Genomic DNA, 22,628 nt, shown 5'->3' on the forward strand with positions numbered 1-22,628 from the left:
CCTCCCGGCCACACCCCCACGCGGAGCCCAGGACGGCCGCCGGGGTGGAGGACCCGGTCCCCGCCGCCCTGCCCAGCGCCCAGGAGGCAGAGAGACGCCGAGGCCCGCCCACGCACGCGCCCCGCGGCCATCGAGTGCCAACTGGGGACCCCAGACGGCCAGGGACGCGACCCCCGGGAGCGTGGACCTGAGTCACGGGGCGGCACGGGGATCAGGGCTGTGAACACCCCGCGCGGATCCGTCCACGCGGTTCACAACGCCCCCCCCCCCCCCCCCCCCCCCGCGCGGAACCAGGCCTCGGCCCACCCCGCCAGCTGAGGGTCCGCCCCGACGGCCATGCGAGCTCCCGAGCAGCGCCAGCTGGAGCGCGGCCCCCCGCCGGGGGCCCCAGCACGCCCCCCAACTGCACGGACCGTCGGCGTTCAGCTCCACCTTTATTTCCTCCCTCCTCGCCGGCAGCCCGTCCCCCCCTCGCAGCCAGGCGCCGGCTGTGGGCGTCGAATCCGACGGGAACCAGTGTCACTCCACTCAGTATTTACAGGGCGCGGCGCGGCAAGCTTTGGACTCGACGGCGGCCCGGCCCGGTCCCCGGGCGGAGGGCGGGCAGCCGCGGAGCGCGGCGTCCCCGGGCGGCCTCCCCAGTCTAGCGGACACACCAGGCCGAGCACCGGCGTTTATTCCGTGGCCGCCCGCGCCTCCTAGGCGCGCGCCGTCATCTTGAACACGACCCGGCCCAGGAACTTGTCCCGCTCGTCCTCGTTCCTCAGGTTCGGGGAGCCCTCGATCTTGCACTCGACGGTCACCTCCTGCTTGCTCGTGCTGTTCGCGCCGAAGGCCACCTGGACGGCCACGAGCGGCTGCAGGTACCCCACCTGTCGGGCAAGGAGACACGGTCTCTAGGTCGGCGCACGTCGGTGCGCCCCCCCCTGCCCCCCCCCCGCCCCTCCCGCGTAGCTCACGTGCAGCTTCTTGCCGTAGTAGGGGAAGTACTTCAAGTCGATGGCCCCCTGGCTGGGGTACATCGAGATGTTGGCTGGCGAGGTCTCATCCTGCGGGGAAGCACAGACGCCCCGTGGGTGGGTGGGCGGGGCGGGGCACAGGGCCCCCCCCCCCCCAGGCGCCGCCATCCGCCTCTGCCCGCACCAGGGCGCCCACCCCGTCCACACCCCGAGGCGGCGAGGCCAACCCCATGCCCACCGCAGCAGCAGCAGCGCGAGGGCCCGGGCAGCACCTCCTGCTTCCTCAGCACCACCAAGCGCCCTGTGACCCGCACCCCACCCGCAAAGCGGGCAGAGGTGAGGGGTGACGACTCCCGGCCCCCACCTCCAACCCACCCTCCAGACCTAGCCCCCACCCCCCCCCCACTCACGCCCTGGCACTGGGAGGAGTTCTGGGTCAGTCCTGGGGTGTGAACTTGGGGCCTGAGCACCGTCCCAGAGCCCCCGTCCAGGCTAGTGCCCTACTGCTTGAGCCACGACTCCACTCGCGGCGGGAGTCTCAGGAGCTTGCCCCCGTGGGCTCCCTTCAAGCCTGGACCCGAGTGGCTGGGATCACGGGTGCAAGGTTTTTGCACAGAGGCAGTCACGCATACTGCACGTGTGGCAATCACCAGCCACTGCACAACCAGGCCAGGCCCACCCCCTGCTCCCCCTGAGGGAGAAGCGAGCGCTGCCAATGTGCCCCCCGCAAAGCCAAGGGAAAGCGCCTGGGTGGGGCTCTGTATCTACTTTACACAGACCTAAGACAAGGGGCGGCGAACGCGGATCATTAGCGCTGGAGTTTACAGAGCATTTACCACCTATCGTACAAAGCAAAGGGTACCCAGATAAAATGTGGAAACCTTCAATCCAGGAATGGCAGGGCTGCAGGGGAAAGCCCTGGTTCAATCCCCAGCTCAGGGAAGGAAAGGAGGGAGGGGTGGGAAGGAGGCCATGGCGAGTCACAGCAGGGTGTGCCCACAAGCCTAGCTACGGGGGAAGTGGAGGCTGGAAGGCCCACCGTTAGAGTTAAGCAAGAGCATGTCTCAACCCATCAAGTCAGGCACGGTGGCACAGTGTCATTCCAGCTAAAAAGCAAGACAGGAAACTTGAAGTCAAAGCCTGGACCCCAAAAATAAAGCAAAAGAGGTGGTAGAGAACTTTCCAACAAGTGTGAGGCCCACCGCAAACCCCAGGACTGCCGGGGGGGTGGGGAAAGGGGGGCGTGTGTGTGACTCTGGAGCCAGAGGCTGACACAATGCAGTGCTGGCCTAACAGCGTCCCCAGCCCCTCCCCTGGTGGTGCGGTCTTACAGACACAGCAGCTCACGCTCATCCCTGGGCCTGCTCGTAGACAACGGCAGGCACAAGGCCATGAGCTGAGCACGCCTACCTGGCTCAAGTTTAGCACCAAGCCCAAGAACCTGCCACTGGAAAGACGTGAGTAAATTCTACTAATGCACTGCACGGTGGGATTTCTACATGTGCCCTCTTGCGTCTCAGCCACCTTTTCGGAAGGACGTCCAAGTGGTATGTAGATTTAAGTGAGATTCTGGCTTTAAAAAAACCAAACAGGATGGTGCTGTGTAGCCAGGATGGCCCTGGACCGCGCCCCTCCTCCCGCCTCCGCTCGGTGGCGCTGGGCCCCTGCTGCTCACAAGGAGCGGAGGCCCCGGCTTGGACCCGGCCTGGGCCGCCTGGCCTGTGCTCCACCTCCACGGTGAACGCACCCTCCTGAGGGGACAGAAAGCGGCCCAGAGCAGCAGGCTCCTGGGGAAGCGTCAGGAGAAAGCTAGGCCCCAGTGGTGAGCTAGGGAGCCCCCACCAGGTCCTCCCGGGCTACAGCCCAGCGCCCTGGGCCCCGCAGCCCGCAGGGATTTGACCACATGGGACCGATTCCTACCATTCAGCACACCTGTAAGGCTGCGTGTGCAGCCTAGGGCTCAGCACGCTTACCCGGCGCGTACACATGTGTCTTAGTAGCATTTGCAGCGTGGAAAGAAAACAAAAGTTATGAGATGAAAACTGCACAGCACACTGGCCAAAGTGAAGTAGGAAGGAGGAGAAAATTAACACCTCCACCTTAGGGAGCCGCACCGTATTTCATACACTCTCCGTACTGACGGTCATGTGACTATTAGGAACTATTGAGAAAAAAGTCGGGCTGGGAATATGGCCTAGTGGCAAGTATACATGAAGCCCTGGGTTCGATTCCCCAGCACCACATATATGGAAAAAATGGCCAGAGGTGGCGCTGTGGCTCAAGTGGCAGAGTGCTAGCCTTGAGCAAGAAGCAGCCAGGGACAGTGCTCAGGCCCTGAGTTCAAGCCCCAAGACTGGCCAAAAAAAAAAAAACCCCACAGTACTAAAACCTGTGATCACAGCCCCCATTTGAGGATTCCTGAGATGGGAGGGAGCCATGAAATACGGCGCACCGAACATGACCCAGTACGTATGAGGTGGGCATGGATCGGGCGGCCGCTAGGGGGCAGGGTTGCTGGAAAGGAGCTGGGCGGAGTGGTGTCTGGAGGGCACTGGAAGGACGGCGGAGGAGGTGCACTGAGGTGGACTCAGTGGACTGAAGGCCCTCCACAGATGACGTCATACTAACCTTTGTAACACATCCTATCTTTGGTTCCCCTTCAGGCTTTAATCCGATGATCTAAGGGCAAGAAACATGAATTAAATCACACGGCTTAGTGCTCGCCTCCTATACATGAGGCCCTGGGTTCGATTCCCCAGCACCACATATACAGAAAATGGCCAGAGGTGGCGCTGTGGCTCAAGTGGCGGAGTGCTAGCCTTGAGCAAAAAGAAGCCAGGGACAGTGCTCAGGCCCTGAGTCCAAGGCCCAGGACTGACAAAAAAAAAAAAATCACACGGCTTCTGCTGGAACTTCCTCCTCAGCGGCCGGGGGTGAAGACTCGTCACCTCTGTCTTAACTTTATTCCAGAGCATTAAACTGAACTTTGCCATGTAATAACTCATTTCTAGTTAGCAATCTTAAGGCTGTGTTAGAGCAATTTAGGAAATAGGTCAATTATCAAAGAACTGACCCAAACAGTGTCTTGCTGCCAGCACTGGAACAAGCAGCAGCAGACACCAAGGTGACTTTGGCATTCTGAATTCACAAGCAGTTGACATATAAAAACTGGCAAAATGGAGGGGCTGAGAAGGTGGCCTAGTGGTAGAGTGCTTGCTCGCCTAGCGTGCTTCGAGCCCTGGGTTCGATTCCTCAGCTCCACATACACAGAAAAAGCCGTAAGTGGCGCTGTGGCTCAGGTGGCAGAGTGCTAGCCTTGAGCAAGAAGAAGCCAGGGACAGTGCTCAGACCCTGAGTTCAAGGCCCAGGACTGGCAAAAAATAAAGCCGAATGTAAACATCCCCTTCCAAGGCCACATGTTACAGCATCCACAGTGCTGCCCCTCCCTCCTGTGGGGCTGGTGCTGTCCTCCCGAGAGCCCCTGCAAAGCCACCCACAGCTGAGTCTGGGATGGCAGCACGGGGCGTGGGCCGGGTCCGCGGAGGAGCACCCAAGCGGCAGGCGGGAGCCCGGGCACCTCTAGAGTGCGGCTCCCATTTGCTTCACCTCGCCCCTAACCTGGGCACATCCGCAGGCAGGGCCGGAGGCCTCCTCTCACGCTGAGCTCATCAGAGCGTGACGGGGCCTGGGACTCCACTACGCAGTTGCATGCATGTAGAGTAGGAAGTTATACTTGGCTACCAAACATTCCGAAAAGGTTCAGTGTACTGATGATGAGTCTGCCAGGCCTGGGTGCTGTCCATGCAGGCTCTCCCCTGAGGAAGGCAGGCATAATCTAGCACTGAGGGGCCGTTCCTTCACAAGGACCCAAAGCCTTAGCTGAGCCCAAGTGAATACATACGTACGCGGTTCATTTTCACAAGAACACAAGGCTGGCCTTGGGAGTAGCCAAAATCGGGATCTTTGGTACCATTGCAAGCTTCAAGTAAGGACACAGGAAACTGACACGCAACATAAACTGGACCCTTCTGTACAAAGAGTGCTCCATCAGGACACGAGGTGAGATTCTTTTGTTCTTCTAAAGAATATGCTAGAAAGGAAATACAAACAGGACACTGAACACAAGCAGGATACAGCATCCTGGGAGCAATGGCCAGCCCCGCTAGCAGGCGACGCAGGCAGGAAGGGACGCTCTCTGCTTCTGAGTAGCTCGCTAGGGCTCCTATGTTTGCCTCTAAGCAGCTCCGGCCGCAGCGTAGCCGCAGCCTTCTGTGCGAAGGTGGGAAGGTGAGCCTGCGCTCACACGCAGCCTCCAGCCTGCCGGGGACACGTGCCAAGTACAAAACCACAGCTGCAGGGGTAAAGGATGAACGGCCCTCTTACAGCAAGAAAGCAGGCCCCCGCGTGAAGACGGCGCGTTGCAGGGAAGTAGGCAGTGTGAGGCCCAAGTAGGTGTTGGTGACCATCTCTATGGTGAATCATCAGAGCCAGGGCGGTGTGCAGGACAGGCCCCGAGCACTAGCTCCACCCAGGAAATCACGTGGTTAACGAGGAGCGAAAGCTCTGCCAGGAGTGACCGAGAGACAGACTGAAGCAAGGGACTTGAGAGTACCACCGAAAGTGACTTCAACAAACCAGACAAGATGCTGGGGCTACAGGCTGAGAAAAAGCCAAGGAACCCCCAAAGAGCAAGTCCTCTGATGCAGAAACGCTGAAGACAGCACAGCAAGCAAGCCAGGGGGGCCAGCCACACCAGGAGAGCTTGCTCGATCAGCGACCTGGGCAGAGGTCCCGCCTGTGCTAGGGAGCAATGAGTGCAGGAGAGCATGGACAAGAGCTCATCAGCTGGTGCCGGTGGCTCTCGCCTACAGCCCTAACTACTCAAGAGGCTGAGATCTGAGGACCGTAGTTCAAAGCCAGCCCAGGCAAAACCCATGAGACGCTTATCTCCAATGAACCACCAGAAAGCCGGAAGTGGCGCTGTGGCTCCAGTGATAGAGCACTAGCCTTGAGCTGAAGAGCTCAGGACAGTGCCCACCCAGGCCCAGAGTTCAAGCCCCACAACCGGCCCCCCGCCCCCCCCCCCAAATAAATCCACTTGGAGACCCTCTCAGTTGTCTACTTAAATGGAGGAAAAGTGAAAGTGAAACAAACTAAGAATTCTTGCTAAAGTAATGACAACTCAGTGCTAGTTTCTGTAATAATCTATAATAACCAACTTTTGTACGTTACTACAGGAAAATATACTTACATTTTAGAAACCTCTTAAGATCGTTAATATATCCTTTATAGGAATTCGGATCTGATAAGCTAAATGTATATTCCAATGCACTCACTGGTTTTGGATAAACCATAAGTCCTATAAAAAGACAAAAGGAAAATATTTAAAAGGTATGTACGTCAAGCTCTTACCCTAAAAAAGCAGATCTCAGTAAATAACATGGAAAACTGTCCACAGGTATACTAGTTATCAGCTTCCCACTATGAAAGTAAGGCATGTCAAATTGAAGAGAATTTAAGTCTTCAAAAATACCTGGCTTTAGCAATCCGGTCTAAGCGCTTTTGCAGCCAAACACCACTGTATGGGGGCATTCATAAACAGAGGTGACATCTTTTTCAATTAAAGAGGTCCATTTATTTTAAACTCAATGCTAACAACTCTGCCTTCAATAAAAAGCATCACTCTATCATTAAAACCTGTTTTCAAATACTGAATTTGGAGCACTCACTACTAGCAATTTCCTATCTGGAATTGACACCCAGGTATACAGAAAATGTTGGCATGAGCTAAATTAACAAACAAACTGATGGAGTAATCCCAGTAGCTGGGAGGGAAAGGCAGGAGAATCACACCTCTGAGGCTAGTCTGGGCTATGAGTAAGACTATGTCAAATCACCCAAAAAGAAAATGCAAATATATCTGCAAAAAAATAACTAGGCGGGCTGGGAATATGGCCTAGTGGTTAATGCTCGTCTCATAGACATGAAGCCCTGGGTTCGATTCCCCAGCACATACATAGAAAGGAAGCTGGAAGTGGCGTTATGGCTCAAGTGGCAGAGTGCTAGCCTTGAGCAAAAAGAAGCCAGGGACAGTGCTCAGGCCCTGAGTCCAAGCCCCAGGACTGGCAAAAAAACAAAACCAAACAAACAAAAAATAACTAGGCTTCTAGCTGGGCACTAGCAGCTCATACCTGTCATCGTAGCTACTCAGGAGGATGCGATTTAAGGACCACCATTCAAAGCCAGAGCAGGAAAGTCTGTAAGACTCTTATCTCCAATTAACTATCAAAAAAAAGTTAGAAGTGGAGCTCAAGTGGTACAGCACTAGCCTTGAGAAGAAAAGCTCCGAGCTGGGCACCAGTGGCTCACCCTGCATCCTAGCTACTTGGGAGGCTGAGCTCTGAAGATCGAAGCCAGCCAGGTAAAAAGGGCCAATGGAGCTGTGGCTGAAAGTGGTTAAAAAAAAAAAAGATCAGGGACAGCGCGCCCAAGCCCTTAGTTCAAGCCCCACGACCAACACCCAAAAAAAGAAGAATGGAAGAATCAGGCTTCCAGCACTAACATAAGGATCACATCAGGCCCCTGAAATAATCTTGTCTGGTTGTGCAGGCAGGATCTGAAATTAAAGTAAAAGCTGACACTCTCCTCCTGGAGCCATGTCTCCAGTTTGGATTTTATTTGCTGGTTAGTGGAGAGAAAGTCTCAGGCTTTTCAGCCCAGGCTAGCTTTGAACTGTGATCTGTAGAGCTTAGCCTCCTCCCTAGCTGAGATGATCGGCATGAACCACTAGTCCCTGGCTCTAGGAGGTTTTATGAGGGGGTAGGGATTTGGTCATAGGGTTTCAACTCCGGACCTGAGCACTGTCCTTGACATCTTCTGCTCAAGGCTAGCACTCTACCACTTTGAGCCACAGCTCACTTCCGGTTTTCTGGTGATTCATTGAAACACGAGTCTCACAATCTTGCCTGTATGGCTTTGAAACATGATCCTCAGATCGCAACCTCCTCAGTAGCTAGGATGACAGACACGAGCTAGCCACCAGCACTCAGCCTCTAACAGCTTTTGGAATTCAAATTGGCCCTTTGAAAACTATGTCCTTAGAAATACTACACAGTCTTTACTACTTACATATCTCATGTATTTATAAACAGTTTGATTATTTCTCAGATAGCATTAAAAATGTCTCCAGACCCAGCTGAAGGGCCCTGAAGGGCCCCTGGGGGCCCAGGACTGGCAAAAAGAAAAAAGAAAAAAAAATTGGTAAATATTAAGAAGTAACAAAAAAACAGAAACCATTTCCATTACCCAACTCCATGGCTTCGCTTATCTTTTATCCGCTCAGTAGTCGGAGCCCATGTCTGTTTCCCAGAGAGAACCCTCGAGTGTTGTTACCTGGGCTGGGGATCTGGTCGCGGTATTTCGGAACTTCATCATTCAGGGTCTGAAGCATAGCCCACATTGTAAGTGTGAAGAGCGCAGCCAGGAACCCATAGAACACTAGGTAGAAGAGCAAGATGAGACCTGCAAGGGAAGGAGAGCGATGAGATGCGGCCCAGCTCGTCCATGTGCGTGGCCCCTGGAGGCGGTGAGCCCAAGCTTTGCCATGCGGCGAGTTGCCCAAGCAATTCTAGCAGGCAGCACCCACGCCCCCACAAGCCTCCGCTCCCCTCCAAGCCCTCCTTCCCCCCTCTCCCTGGCGCCCTTGCGAGTTCAAGGCAGCTTTGGACACTCCTGCTGGAAAATTCTAGCCCCTGTGGAAAGGAATGCCTCCCCAAAAGAACACTACACACTCTAAGAAAAGACGACTTGGGGTGGGGGGGAGGTTAACCTCTCCCAATAACTTGTATTTCAGCTAGCAACTACTGTAAATTTGTTTTAAAAAGCGAGGTGAGGGGCTGGGGATATGGCCTAGTGGCAAGAGCGCTTGCCTCATATACCTGAAGCCCTGGGTTCGATTCCCCAGCACCACATATAATAGAAAACGGCCAGAAGTGGCGCTGTGGCTCAGGTGGCAGAGTGCTAGCCTTGAGCAAAAAGAAGCCAGGACAGTGCCCAGGCCCTGAGTCGAAGGCCCAGGACTGGCCAAACAAAACAAACAAAAAACAAAGAAAAAAGCGAGGAGACTTAAAAGCCCCCCAAGTGAAGGCAAGTTGGGAAGGGGGCACTCAGTGAAGCGTACAAGCGCTGGCCAAGCGGAAGAGTTCATGCACAAGTGCAGAGAGCGCACGACTCAAGTGAGCTCCGTCAGGGGAGGGCACAGCTCCACCCCCAGGCACCAAGCAAGGCGAGACAGGGCTTAAGCCCTTCCCCCGTTACTTGGAAACACTCAGACTCCACACCAGCAGTGATCTATTTGGGGACCATGTGAAAATCAGTAATTTGTCTCAGTTATTTCCCATCCAAGTTCTAACATCAAAATGATCAACCAATAGGGAGCATACATATCAAAATATACTTTTAAAGTCATTCATTCATGTTTAAGTGTGGAAATTAAAGATATTAGACAATCCTTAAGACTGTGCAATTGTGAAGAACACAACTCCAGAGTTGAAATTGTCCCAGCCTTATTTCCAGGCACTTATCTGAGTGGGTATCTACTCCTAGAAGAGAACAGACCGGGGCTCCTACAAGGACCCCACTCCCTCCCAAGGAGTAGCTTCAGAAGGCTTGCAAGATTTTGTGACAATTTGTTTCTGAATTCACTTATTCATTTCCCCAGAAAAGTGGCTACATAATTTCATATTCTCAAACATGACCCCAAAACAGGTTGTGACAAAAGTGAGACAAATTATTTCTCCACTGCCACCCAGGAAGCCACTCCCCTCCCCATTTTTCCACACAAAGGGGAAGTCATTTAAGCAGTTTCACTTGACACTGGCATACCACCCTTCCCCAATTACCAGGAAGCCAAGATAGGGAGTAGAGGACAGAGGAGAGAGGAGAGGGTGTCAGCTCCAGGCAGTCCTGCTGCAGAAAGAGAAAAGGAAGACCAGGCTCAAAGCAGTGATCTGTTTGACAGGCACAGAGGAAGAGCTGACAGGCCCTGGTAACAGGCAGGCAGATCAAGAGACACAAAGCCAGACGAGAACCGGACAAGAGCTGTAGGAGTTTCTCGACATACTAGAGACATGACACCAAAGCGCGAGGAGACGTTTGTTTGGGTATTCTGCACTGTTATTTAAAGCCATCACAAAATATTCTTCTATTGCTTTCTGTTGTTTTTCAGTTTAAGTTTCCAGGAAAAATGTAATATAAATGAAATTTATAAAACATCAGAAAATAAACATTACCACACTATTTTAATCTACTTCTAAAGAACCATCACACAATGGAGAAAAAACACAAAACAAAAGTTCCATGTAGGGGGCTGGGGATATGGCCTAGTGGCAAGAGAGCTTGCCTCGTATACATGAGGCCCTGGGTTCGATTCCCCAGCACCACATATACAGAAAACGGCCAGAAGTGGCGCTGTGGCTCAAGTGGCAGAGTGCTAGCCTTGAGCAAAAGGAAGCCAGGGACAGAGCTCAGGCCCTGAGTCCAAGGACCAGGACTGGCCAAAAAAAAAAAAAAAGTTCCATGTAGTTACACTGTAACAAATGTCCATAAATTAGCAGCCATGTACTAAATCTGATGTCATATACTAAGAGCCACCAGATACAAGAAACTGTGCCCCACTACTAAATCAAGCTTTCCTACATGAAATAATTCCTAGGCCAAAATAAAACCCATCTTTGGTATCATATCTGAAAGACTAGTCACAAGAATTTACAGAAACAAACCCCACACACCAGGGCAAGGCTCACACAGCTGCTCTTGCCTCGGGGTAAAGGGGAGGTTACGGTGGTATGCCTGGTGCCCTCGGGTGACCGGCCTCCCGGGGGGTAGTGGCTGTGCAGAAAGCCATGTCTATTTGGTGCTCCTGATACAAGCAGAAAGACTAATGGGTTCTAGTTCGAAATGCTTCAAGAAGTGTCCTCAAGTCATCATTTCCAAGGAAATCGCTGTGGCCCATGGTGGCACTGACAGTAACCCCAGCACTCACAAAGGAGACTGAGACGGGAGGACTGCAAATTAAGGCCAGCCCGGACTACAATGTGACACTATGTCAGAAAAACAAACACCAACAACAAAGAAGCCAATAAAAATAAAATAACACTGACTTAAACTCCAAAGAAGCACCTGTTATAAATTGTCTTCACTGAGATGAACAGCATCAACCAAAGATGGTCACTCAAAGGAAAGAATGTAGTCCCACCTCCAGAAAGTACTTAAAATGCCAGAAAACAAACTAAAGTGTCAAAGACAGATGTGTATCTGCCTAGAAACTGGGATGATGGGAGACATGGATTATAAAGAAGAAAAATTGGGAGTGTGTATAATAAATATCTTCTTGTCTTGATTAAGGTGAATGTAGTATAGGCATGCTTGTGTACCTGGGTATATGCCGAAACTGGATTGGTATACCTTAAATATATACAGTGTTTTCTCTTTTGGACATTATATTGACTCTATTGGCCAGGCTAGTCTTTTTGTTTTGTTTTTTGCAGGTCCTGGGCTTAAACTCAGACCAGAAACTTACATGGGTATGCTCAGGTTTGGTAGGTCCTCAAAGACGAGTTGATTTTAGCCACTCTGTCTTCATTTCCTTTTGGGGGTGTGAGCAGGGTCTCCTATATAAGCCACCTCAACCTCATGACCCCCCCTCCATTAGCCTGAGATTACAGGTGTGTACATCAGTTGGCAACAGCTTTTTAACACAACCCTCAAAGGCTCAACCCTCATAATCACCACCGTAGTAAAGTTAGGGAACATTCCCATCAGCTCCAAAAAGATCAGACATCTTCAAAGTAGTCTCAAAAAAATCCACAAAATGCTATTTGTAATGTTCAAACATAAACAGGAAAATAAATGTGGCCTTGGTGTGAGCAAGCTACAATCCAAGTCAAAGCATTACAGGGCTAACATACTTTATATTACAAAATAAAACACACATTAAGGCAGCATTACAGTCACACACCTTCACGATGAGGTGCAACTTCAAAGCCTGCAATTCTGTTTTTTTGCTTCATGTAATATTCATATGCACATATAACAATATAATCCTATTGGGTAAGGATTTTTAAATATCTTTGACATAAGTCCAGGGACTGAATAAATAAAATGGGACAGTAAATATTTGTCAAACAAAGCTTGTCCGGTCACCCACCATATACTCTGTAGTTGCCAGAATATACACTCACTGACAGACCCAGGCTCATCATGTACAAGGCCCTGGGTTAACCAAGGGCATCAGATACAAAGTTGTACTCTACACGCGTGTGTGATGGAAAATAATAGGTTACAGGTCGGAAACTGTTCCAAGCCAATACCTTTGCCTGGAATCCCAAGCTAGCTGGAACTTGGGTTTTGTTTTTTGGTTTGCCAGTGCTGGGGGCCTGGGCTCTGTCCTTGAGTCTCTCGGTCCTCAAGGCTAGTGCTCTACCACTTAAAAGCCACACCACCACTGAGGAATGAAACCCAGGGATTCATGCATGCTAGGCAAGCACTCTACTGCTAAGCCACATTCCCAGCTGGAACTTGAGCTTTCTGAAAGCAGTGGTGATCAGAATATGATCTGGGACCAAAGACTACATATTTAGTTTATTTAACAACTGCTATGGGGAAAGTAGGAAAATCAAGACTACAGCCTTAGAGATAATCAAATAGCAATGAGGTTACAGAGAGCAATGATCAGTGATTCCAATTGATGCTCTGGCTCTTTCTGGACATCCTTCAAACATTAAGAGCTCAATACCCACAACTGTCGGCTACCAGATCAAACATGGGCCGTGTAGGTGAGTGCACTATCACTGAGCTACATTCCTGGCCTGCCACCATTTTTTTTTTCTTTTGGCCAGTCCTAAGGCTTGAACTTGGGGCCTCAGCACTGTCCCGGAGCTTCTTTTGCTCAAAGCTAGCCCATTACCACTTGATCCACAGCGCCACTTCCAGTTATTTCTGTGTATGTGGTACTGAGGAATCAAACCCAGGGCTTCATGAATACTAGGCAAGCACTCTACCACTAAGCCACATTCCCAGCCTGTATTGCTGTATCTTTAAGCAACAGATGAAAATTGGAAAGCCATTTATCTACTTGAAGTTGGAGCAACTCTAAAAAGATTACAGGCTGGACACAGCTTCGTAGGAGAGCTTCCTGCCAAGCAGAGGCCCCAGGTTAGATCCCCAGCACTCCACAAAAAAATGTTACACAAGATTTCCATCTGCTGTTCTAGTCTAGGTGCGCCTCCCACGGGATTACAAGTGTGTGGCAGCGTGCCTTGGGGTATTTTTAAATTTACAAGAAAAGGATCTTGGTGGAGTAGGACGGGGTAAATGAAGTGTTAAGGGCTATGACATTTGAAACAGGGAGTGGAATCATGAAACCAGGCAGCTTCTGAATGCCTGCTTTCACAAGAAGGGGAAGGATAACGATGGAAAGGTCAGAGAAGACTAATTCCTGAATTAATTCTAATGGTAATGGGGTGTGGTTCACAAAGACTGAAATGTTGCAGACAGAGGGCTGGCAGTTGGGGCAGGTTTTGCTTGGAAATGACAGGAAGATGGCAGTTGAGCAGAGAAGAGCGGTGCAGAGGCATGGGAGATAAGAGTGATCCAAGCCTCACTCATAGGAAGCAAACTGGAAATAAATAATCAGGGCCCAGAATCTAGCCAGCAAGAACCCAAATTTATGAATAATCTTGGCAATTCTGGGGAGTTCCAGAAACAAGAAACAATAAGGCCAAAGACTGCACCTGGTATTGGGGGGAGGGGGGGGCACCTGTGGCTCTGGCTCAGGCCTGTAATCCCAGCTATTCAAGAAGCTGAGATCTGGGCAGGGAATATGGCCTAGTGGTAGAGTGCCTGCCTCCTATATATAAAACTCTGGGTTTGATTCCTCAGTACCACATATACAGAAAAACCCAGAGGTGGCGCTGTGGCTCAAGTGGTAGAGTGCTAGCCTTGAGCAAAAAGAAGCCAAAAGAAGCCAGGGACAGCGCTCAGGCCCTGAGTTCAAGCCCCAGGACTGGCAAAAAAAAAAAAGCTGAGATCTAAAGACCGTGGCTCAAAGCCAGCCCTGGCAGGAAAAGTCCCTGAGATTCTTATCTCCAATTAATCATCAAAAAGCAGGAAGTGGAGCTGTGGCTCAAGTGACAGAGCCCTAGCTTTGAGCATAAAAACTCAGGGCCAGCACACAGGCCCTGAGTTCAAGTCCCAGGACAAGCACCCCCCCACACCCGCAAAAAAAAAAAAAAAAGCACCTGAGAAGTGGACACTGAGGAGAGAAGCAGTCAGTCAGAGAAGATATCTTGGAGATGAACACAGATACAGGTACTCAAAGGGCCACTTGTTATGGGCAGATACTGCCAATACGATTCAGAAACCACAAGGCTCCATCCTAAGAGGAAGCTCAGCTCCAACGCCGTGCCTTCCCATGGCACAAGCAAGATACTAAGAGGAAGTCAGCTCCACAGATGACTCAGTAACCAAGTTTAAACAAGTAGGTGGGAGGATACTGAGCTAGAAAAATCTCAGAATCATCAGTCAGCACCCTGTAGGGGAGAGAATGACCCTATTAAAAAGGTCCCTATAACCAGGCGCTGGTGGCTCATGCTTGTTCAAAGCCAGCCTGGGCAGGAAAGTCTATGAGACTCTTATTTCAAATTAACTTCCAAAAAGCTGGAAGTGGAACTGTGGCTGAAGTAAGTGGCAGAAAACCAGCCATGAGCAAAAGAAGCTTAACAACAGCATCCAGGCCCTGAGTTCAAGCTCCACGCCGGCCACACGCACGCGCACGCACGCGCACGCACGCACATGCACGGCCCTATTAAATTAAGGTGGGGGGAATTATTTTATGAGGTTTTCATAAGAGCAGAAGCTCAGAAAGCAGCAGACTTGGATAATAAATAAGCCTGGTTCTGATACTTTTTTCAAGACACAGCTTAACCTCCCTTAAGGAAATAACCTTTAACCCTTTCACTCCCAGGGCTGGGATGACAACCCATGGCCTTGTCTACGCTAAGCTAAAGTGATACTCTCTAAGTTTCCTTCAATACTGAACTTCTATGAAAGCCAATAGTACTATTGCCCCAAAATGGAAAACACCATCAGAATTAGCATACTAGCAGTCACCAAGATTATCAAAAATGCTTAGAACATTCAAGTCAATATTGCAAAAGCCTAAATTACTGTCATTTGTTCATTCAATCTTCTTTTTTTCTTCTTTTTGGTGGGTCGTGGAGATTGAACTCCGGGTCTGGGCACTGTCCCTGAGCTGTCAGCTCAAGGCTCGTGCCACAGCCCCACTTCTGGTTTTCTGGTGGTTCACTGGAGATGAGTCTCATGAACATTCCTGCCCAGGCTGGCTTTGAACGGTGATCCTCAGATCTCAACCTCCTGAGTAGCTAGGATGGCAGGCGTGAGCCACTGGCGCCCGGCTTCAATCAACTTTCCTTACTAAATGCCAGAACAGTAGGTGCTGGAGAATCAAAGACAAGACAGTCATGAGTTAAGAACCTTATAGCGGAGCTCAGTGGCCGAGAGCTTGCCTAGCATGCCAGGGCCTGGGTCCCTGGCATCTTACAGGCTGGTGAACAATGATAACAAAGTAACAAAGGCAATAGGAAAAGGTGTCATGGGACCCATGGGAACACTTAACCCATTGCAGAGAGGACAACTTCAACAAGGTTTTCCTGAGCTGACGACATCCAAGTAGGCAGCCCAAGGTGGAATAAACAAGAGGAGCACAGAAGAATGACATGGAATGGTAAAAAGTGATCAGAAAGAAGCTACCAGGCAGTGACGTCAGACCAGCAGTCGTTTCTGCCGCGGGCACGTGAAGGAGGCATCAACTTCGGTTCCAAAACACCTCTGAGCCCGCAAAGTAGGAATCATGAGCAAAGCTCACCCTCCTGAGCTAAAAAAATTTATGGGTAAGAAGCTATCTTTGAAATTAAATGGTGGCAGACATGTCCAAGGAATATTGTGTGGATTTGCTCCATTTATGAATGTGGTGATAGATGAATGTGTGGAGATGGCTACTAGTGGGCAACAGAACAATATTGGAATGGTGGTTCTATGAGGAAATAGTATCATCATGTTAGAAGCCTTGGAACGAGTTTAATAAATGACAGCTAATCAGAGAAATCTGCATCCCCTCTCCAAAAGACTACTTAACTGTATACAATTTGGTCATGTACATTTTTATAGTTAACTTTTTTTAATAAACATTTGAAATAATCAAAGAAAAAAAGAAAGAAGCCACCAGGAAGATTTTATAGAGAGGGCCTGTCTGTCTATACCATTTTACATGAGATGCGAGTCTGGGCTTGTGATCTGTTTAGGGCCCTGGAGCCAATCTCCCATGGATGCTGACGGAAAACTGTGCTCGGTTCATCCCTGCAACACAGCGCCTTAAAGCAGCAGCATGTCAGTCTAACCCCGGCTTCTCTGCATGCGGGCATGAAGGAGTCCACCGTTCTGGAGGTCTGTTAGACCCCTGCCCACAGCCTCCACCTCCACGTGGAGCCTCTCCCACCTGCTGTCACCTCTCACTACACACTACGTCATTCCGACTCTAGGTCTGCCTTAGGGTGCCTTCCTGCTCCCTGCTCCTCCTCTTCCCCACCTAAACACATCCAGGCTCACCTCTCCACTGTAAGGCCAGTTGGTGAGCCACCTGATTCTATAGGAAGCCCTAATTCTCCTTTGCCACAGAATTCTGCATAGTCACAGATCTGGACGGACACCTGGGCAGGAACGTCACCCACCACAGTCTTGGCTTTTGTTTGGCACTCATTTTTACTTTCTTAACTATGTCATTAAAGTATTATTTCTGTTTTTAAGAAAAGTTTGCCATGCTAAGGTGCCCCTGAAGGCAATAGAAATGTAAACAAAGAGCCGATGGAGCATCCAACTGAAGGTTTCCATGAGGCAGTACCACAACCCACATGGAGCTGGCTAAGGAGGCCTGTGGTCCCAGTTACTTGGGGGCAGTAGGTAGGAGAGTCATGGCAGAGGCCAGCCAGTGCCAAGTTACCACAAAACTCTATCCAAACAAAACAAAGAGAGAAATTAAAACTGCTTGATAGGGCTGGGGGTGTGGCCTATGGTAGAGTGCTTGCCTAGCATGCATGAAGCTCTGGGTCCCATTCATCAGTACCGCATACACAGAAAAGGCCAGAAGTAGAGCTGGCTCTTGATAGCGTGCTAGCCTTGAGCTTCTCTCAGGGATAGTGCCAGGCCCTGAGTTCAAGCCCCAAGCCCCAGGACTGGAAACAAAAACAAAAAAATTCTGGTCCAGAATCCTAACTACTGGAAATCAAAATCTCTGGTTTTAAACTGTTAATTTAAAGCATTTACCATCAGACTGGATGAATGGTTCAAGAGGTAGACTGCTAGCCTAGCAAGCACAAGGTCCTGAGTTTAAAGCTCAGCACCACTAACAGATAAACTGGTAGATAATCTTAATAAAGATAATGAACTTCAAAGCAAGGCACAGAGACACAGGGCCTGTAATCCTAGCTATTCCGGAGGCTGAGATTTAAGCAGCCTAAGACTTAAAGATCACAGTCCAAAACCAGCCCAGGCATGCAAGTCCCTGAGACTCTTATCTCCAATTAACTACCAAAAAAGCCAGAAATAGAACACTGACTCTAGCTTTGAGTAGAAAAGCTCAGTGACAGCGCTCAAGCCCTGAGGTTCAAGACCCAGGATCAGCACAAATTTAAAAAAAAAAAAAAAAAAAAACTTTTTTTTTTTTTTTTTTTGCCAGTACTGGCACTGTCCCTGGCTTCTTTTTGTTCAAGGCTTGCACTCTGCCACTTGAACCACAGTGCCATTTCTTGCTTTTACTATATATGTGCTGCTGAGGAATCAAACCCAGGGCTTCATGTATACGAGGCAAGCATATTCCCAACCCCCCCAAAAGACAAACTTTAAAGGTCCCCCCACAAGCTGATTCAAGTGTCATCATGGGGCACAGTTAAAAGTCATGGCACCCCTTTGCACAGCACTTTGTCAATAAAATTTAATTTAAAAAAAAGAAATGGTTAAAAAACAGTCATGGCATAGGATGTACACATGATTATATAAGATGAGGATAAGCAAATCAACTCCGAGAAGGACACAGGAGGATTCTGTTGTTGACGTTACGTTTAATGTTCTAGGTGAATTTCCTTAGGCGTACCCTACGTAGTTACTGTATATGACTTTGGTACAGTGGATACTGTATATATGCCTACCTTATCTAGGGAAGAGAAAAAAAAAATGAGGGTGCAACAGATATCACAAGAAATGTACTCACTACCTTACTATGTAACTGTAGCCTTTGTGCACAACACCTTGTCAATAAAATTTAATTAATAAAAAAAAAGTCATGGGGGCTGGGAATATGGCCTAGTGGCAAGAGTGCTTGCCTCGTATACATGAGGCCCTGGGTTCGATTCCTCAGCACCACATATACAGAAAATGGCCAGAAGTGGCGCTGTGGCTCAAGTGCCAGAGTGCTAGCCTTGAGCAAAAATGAAGCCAGGGACAGTGCTCAGGCCCTGAGTTCAAGGCCCAGGACTGGCCAAAATAAATAAATAAATAAATAAATAGTCATGGCATAGGAGTAAGGATAGGGAGGATCACATTGTCAAAAAGAAATGTACTCTACCTGACTTACATAAACTGTAACAGCACCTTTCTAATAACAAAAAGCTTAAAATTTTTTAAAAGTCATGGCTTTAGAATCTGTGGGCCCAAAGATTCTATCCCTAATTTACTAGATGAATTTTGGTAAATCAGAAAAACTGTACTGTGGGCTGGGATGTGCTCGCCTAGCACTTTGTCCCCAGTACCAAGAAAGACAAAAAAAAAAAAAAACTGTAGTGTCTCTTTTCTCACCTATGTAGATATCCTGAGACAAATGTATTTCCTTTATGGTTGGTCATAGGGCTCAAATCCAGGGCCTGTGTACTATCCCTGAGCTTTTTTGCTCAAGGCTAACACTCTACCATTATGAGTCACAGCTCTACTTCCAGTTTTCTGGTGGCTAACCGGAGATAGTCTCACAGACTTTCTTATTCAGGCTCGCTTTCTTGGAACCACGATCCTCAGATCTCAGCCTCCTAAGGAGCTAGGAAGATAGGCGTGAGCCACCAGTGCCTGGCATAAATGTATTTCTCACTGGGGCTCACACTGAGTGCACTGAGCTAGGCGCATTGACAGCATTCATTTAAGCCTTTTGCAGTAAGAAAATGTGTACACACAAAATACACAAAACATTCTGGAAAATACTTTAAGCCTCTTAGAATAAACTGGGTTTTACACTGTTTCATCACGTTGCCTGTTCCTCTGGGATGTGGGGGCACTCCTGTAACTCTAGCACAGGCTACGCAGCAGGAGGGAGTGCCCTCTCACTGTGACCCCATTTGCAGCAGACAGACATCAAGTGCTGATGTCTCTGTCCTGTGCTGTTCCAAATGGTAACCACTTGCCCTTGCTTAGCAGTAGAGAGCTCGCCTCGTATACATGGAGCCCTGGGTTTGATTCCTCAGCACCACATACATAGAAAAAGCCAGAAGTGGCGCTGTGGCTCAAGTAGTAGAGTGCTAGTCTTGAGCAAAAAGAAGCCAGGGCCTCCTAGCTACTCAGAAGGCTGAGATCTGAGGATGGAGATTGAAAGCCAGCCCAGGCAGGAAAGAGACTCTTATCTCCAACTAACCACCAGAAAACCGGAATTGGAGCTGTGGCTCAAGTAGAAGAGCACTAGCCTTAGGCAAGAAGCAGCTCAAGCCCCAGGTCTGGCACGATGTAAATAAAACAAATAAGCCAATGTTACACACATTTCAGAAAGACACAACCAGGCAGCTAGTCCACCCGAGGCTTTGATGAGAACGGGGAAAAGCACCTGTCACCCGCACACAGTGCAAACCAGGGCAAGTGCACAGCCTGGTGGGCTGGGGTGGCGATTCTCCCCCATCGGCCCAGGACCCCTCCCTATGGGGTCGGGTAAGGGCTACTTTTCAGTTTGCCATTCTGTACTGGCTTCCGATTGTTTCAACAAAAAAAGGTGGCTACTGTCAGTCGATAATGGTAAGATCCATCCTGCAGAGGGAAATCTTGCCTTAATCCTAAAATGAACCCACCCACAGCTGCGGGTGCCGTACAACCAAGCACACGGTGACCGTTTGCACCTGCGGTTCCTTAACTGCAATTCCCAATGAGATCTCCACGCCAAACCTTAACCGGAAAGGTTAAAACGCGCCGAGTGTAGGAGGAAAGGTCATTGAGAGCAAGTGAAGACCCTCAGCGCTAATGGAGGGGCAGAGGAGGAACGGAGTGCCACCTAAGACATCTCTCCACCGCCAGGACGACTCCACTTTAAAAAAAAAAAAAAAAAAAAAAAAGCACCCTCCGGAAACAAGCCGTGAGCCCGCCGTCCCCGCCGGCCTCACTCTGACGGATAGCGGACGAGCAACGAAGACCACAAAAAATCATAAAAAACCAACAAGTGACTGGCACACCGCTGGAGGGGGGGCCGAGGGCCGTGCAAACTGACACCGACACCCCCCAGCCGGGACGAGGGGGAGGAGGAGGAGAACGACGGCCTCGGCCCCGTCCCTCCGGTGAAGGGGACCGGGCTGGGCCGGGCTCGCCGGGCCGTGGCGGGGAGCGGGGGGGGGGGGGGGGGGGGGGGGAGGGCGAAACTGCCAAGTTCCCAGCTCCGTACGCGCTCGTTCCCGGGAAAGGGATTCGGACTCGCCGACCAGCGGTCCCGAAGCGAACCCGCCGGACCCCCTCGGCCCCGGGGCACCGAGCGCCGCGCGGGCGGTGCGGCTGGGAAAACAAAGAGCTCGCGCGGCGGGCCGAGGACGGGGCCCGGGGCCCGGAGTCCCCGCCGGGACCCAGCCGCGCGCGCCTCCCCGGCCCGCCTTCGCCCTCGCCCGCCGCCGGGGCGCACGAGCCAGTGGAAATTTCCTCTCGCCGGAGGCGCCGCGCGCGCCGCAGGCCGCCGTACGAAGAGGCCCGGCCCGCCCGGCCCCGCGCTCCGGCCCCCTCCCCGCACGCCCGGCCCCGCGCGCTCCGGCTCCCACCCCGCCCGGCCCCGCGCTCCGGCCCCCTCCCCGCACGCCCGGCCCCGCGCGCTCCGGCTCCCACCCCGCCCGGCCCCGCGCTCCGGCCCCCTCCCCGCACGCCCGGCCCCGCGCGCTCCGGCTCCCACCCCGCCCGGCCCCGCGCTCCGGCCCCCTCCCCGCACGCCCGGCCCCGCGCTCCGGCCCCCTCCCCGCCCGCCCGGCCCCGCGCTCCGGCCCCCTCCCCGCCCGCCGGCCCCGCGCTCCGGCCCCCTCCCCGCCCGGCCGCCCGCCGGCCCCGCGCGCTTCGGCCCCCTCCCCGCCCGCCCGGCCCCGCGCTCCGGCTCCCTCCCCGCCCGCCCGCCCGGCCCCGCGCTCCGGCTCCTTCCCCGCCCGCCCGACCCCGCGCTCCGGCCCCGCGCTCCGGCTCCCTCCCCGCCCGCCCGCCCGGCCCCGCGCTCCGGCTCCTTCCCCGCCCGCCCGGCCCCGCGCTCCGGCTCCTTCCCCGCCCGCCCGGCCCCGCGCTCCGGCCCCCTCCCCGCCCGGCCGCCCGCCGGCCCCGCGCGCTTCGGCCCCCTCCCCGCCCGCCCGGCCCCGCGCTCCGGCTCCCTCCCCGCCCGCCCGGCCCCGCGCTCCGGCTCCCTCCCCGCCCGCCCGGCCCCGCGCTCCGGCTCCCTCCCCGCCCGCCCGCCCGGCCCCGCGCTCCGGCTCCCTCCCCGCCCGCCCGCCCGGCCCCGCGCTCCGGCTCCCTCCCCGCCCGCCCGGCCCCGCGCTCCGGCTCCCTCCCCGCCCGCCCGCCCGGCCCCGCGCTCCGGCTCCCTCCCCGCCAGCCCGGCCCCGCGCGCTCCGGCTCCCTCCCCGCCCCCCGGAGGCCCGGCCAGCCCGGCCCGGCCCCACAGCGTCCCGGCTTCCGGCGCCGCCTGCGGCGGGAACCCGGCAGCAGCACGTGCGCCCCGCTCGGGCCGCGAGCCGGAGCCGGAGCCCGGGGGGAATGAATGAGGGAGGAGGCCGCGCCCCGGCCCCCCGCGCCCGCCCGCCGCCCGCGCGCCTCACCCACCCCAGCTCTTGGCGGTGCGCCCCAGGAACTGCCCGGTGGTCGGGTTGTAGAGGAAGAGCTTCCACTCGGCCAGGCTCTGGTGGAAGGACTTCTTCTCGCTCTTCGTCATGGTGAGGGAGGCGCGGGCGGGCGGGCGGCGAGGCGGCGGCGGCGGCGCGTCCGGGTCCGGGTCCGGGTCCGAGCGGCGCTGCCCGGCTGAGGCGGCTGAGGGCGGCGCGGCCTGAGCAGCTCCTCCTCCTCCCGCGACCGCTCGAGCCGACTGCGCCGCGCCGCGCCGGGCGGCCGCTCGGCCCGCGGGAGCCTGACGTCGCCGCCCGCCGCGGCCAATCCGCGCGCGCCGCCCCCGCCCGCCGGCCCCGCCCCCGCCCGCCGGCCCCGCCCCCGCGCGGGACCCCCGCCCCCTCCGCCGGCCCCGCCCCCGGCGGCCTCGCCCCTCGGGCCGCGCGCTGGGCCGCCGGGCCGCGCGGGCGGCGCCTCCCCGCCCGGCCGCGGGCTGCGCCCGGCTCTGTGACGGCC

At 53.1% G+C, this 22,628-nt stretch overlaps 2 protein-coding genes across 2 annotated transcripts; one reads left to right on the plus strand and one right to left on the minus strand.

Annotated features, from left to right (window-relative positions):
* Window positions 1-436: 436 nt before the first annotated feature.
* On the minus strand, window positions 437-22,368 carry Atp1b3 (ATPase Na+/K+ transporting subunit beta 3). Its single transcript, XM_048334962.1, has 7 exons — window positions 22,113-22,368; window positions 8,352-8,480; window positions 6,211-6,318; window positions 4,865-5,049; window positions 3,588-3,638; window positions 960-1,049; window positions 437-872 (listed from the first exon to the last, which is right to left on the minus strand). Exons 1-7 carry the CDS (start codon window positions 22,219-22,221, stop codon window positions 699-701), a joined length of 846 nt encoding a protein of 281 aa, XP_048190919.1. The 5' UTR covers window positions 22,222-22,368; the 3' UTR covers window positions 437-698.
* On the plus strand, window positions 15,889-16,077 carry LOC125342655 (small nuclear ribonucleoprotein G-like). The gene has a single exon (XM_048334963.1). It carries the CDS (start codon window positions 15,889-15,891, stop codon window positions 16,075-16,077), a length of 189 nt encoding a protein of 62 aa, XP_048190920.1.
* Window positions 22,369-22,628: the final 260 nt, after the last annotated feature.

This window comes from Perognathus longimembris, chromosome 26, assembly GCF_023159225.1.
Source record: "Perognathus longimembris pacificus isolate PPM17 chromosome 26, ASM2315922v1, whole genome shotgun sequence".
In the NCBI taxonomy this organism is placed as follows: domain Eukaryota; kingdom Metazoa; phylum Chordata; class Mammalia; order Rodentia; family Heteromyidae; genus Perognathus; species Perognathus longimembris.

Excerpts from the sequence above, each read along its gene's own strand:
- LOC125342655 (XM_048334963.1), top strand. The coding sequence starts at position 15,889 with ATGAGCAAAGCTCACCCTCCTGAGCTAAAAAAATTTATGGGTAAGAAG.
- Atp1b3 (XM_048334962.1), bottom strand. The coding sequence starts at position 22,221 with ATGACGAAGAGCGAGAAGAAGTCCTTCCACCAGAGCCTGGCCGAGTGG. Across the intron at positions 8,481-22,112 it reads GCGCACCGCCAAGAGCTGGG|GTCTCATCTTGCTCTTCTAC; the intron begins GTGGGTGAGGCG and ends CTTCCCTTGCAG. Across the intron at positions 6,319-8,351 it reads CGACCAGATCCCCAGCCCAG|GACTTATGGTTTATCCAAAA; the intron begins GTAACAACACTC and ends GTCTTTTTATAG.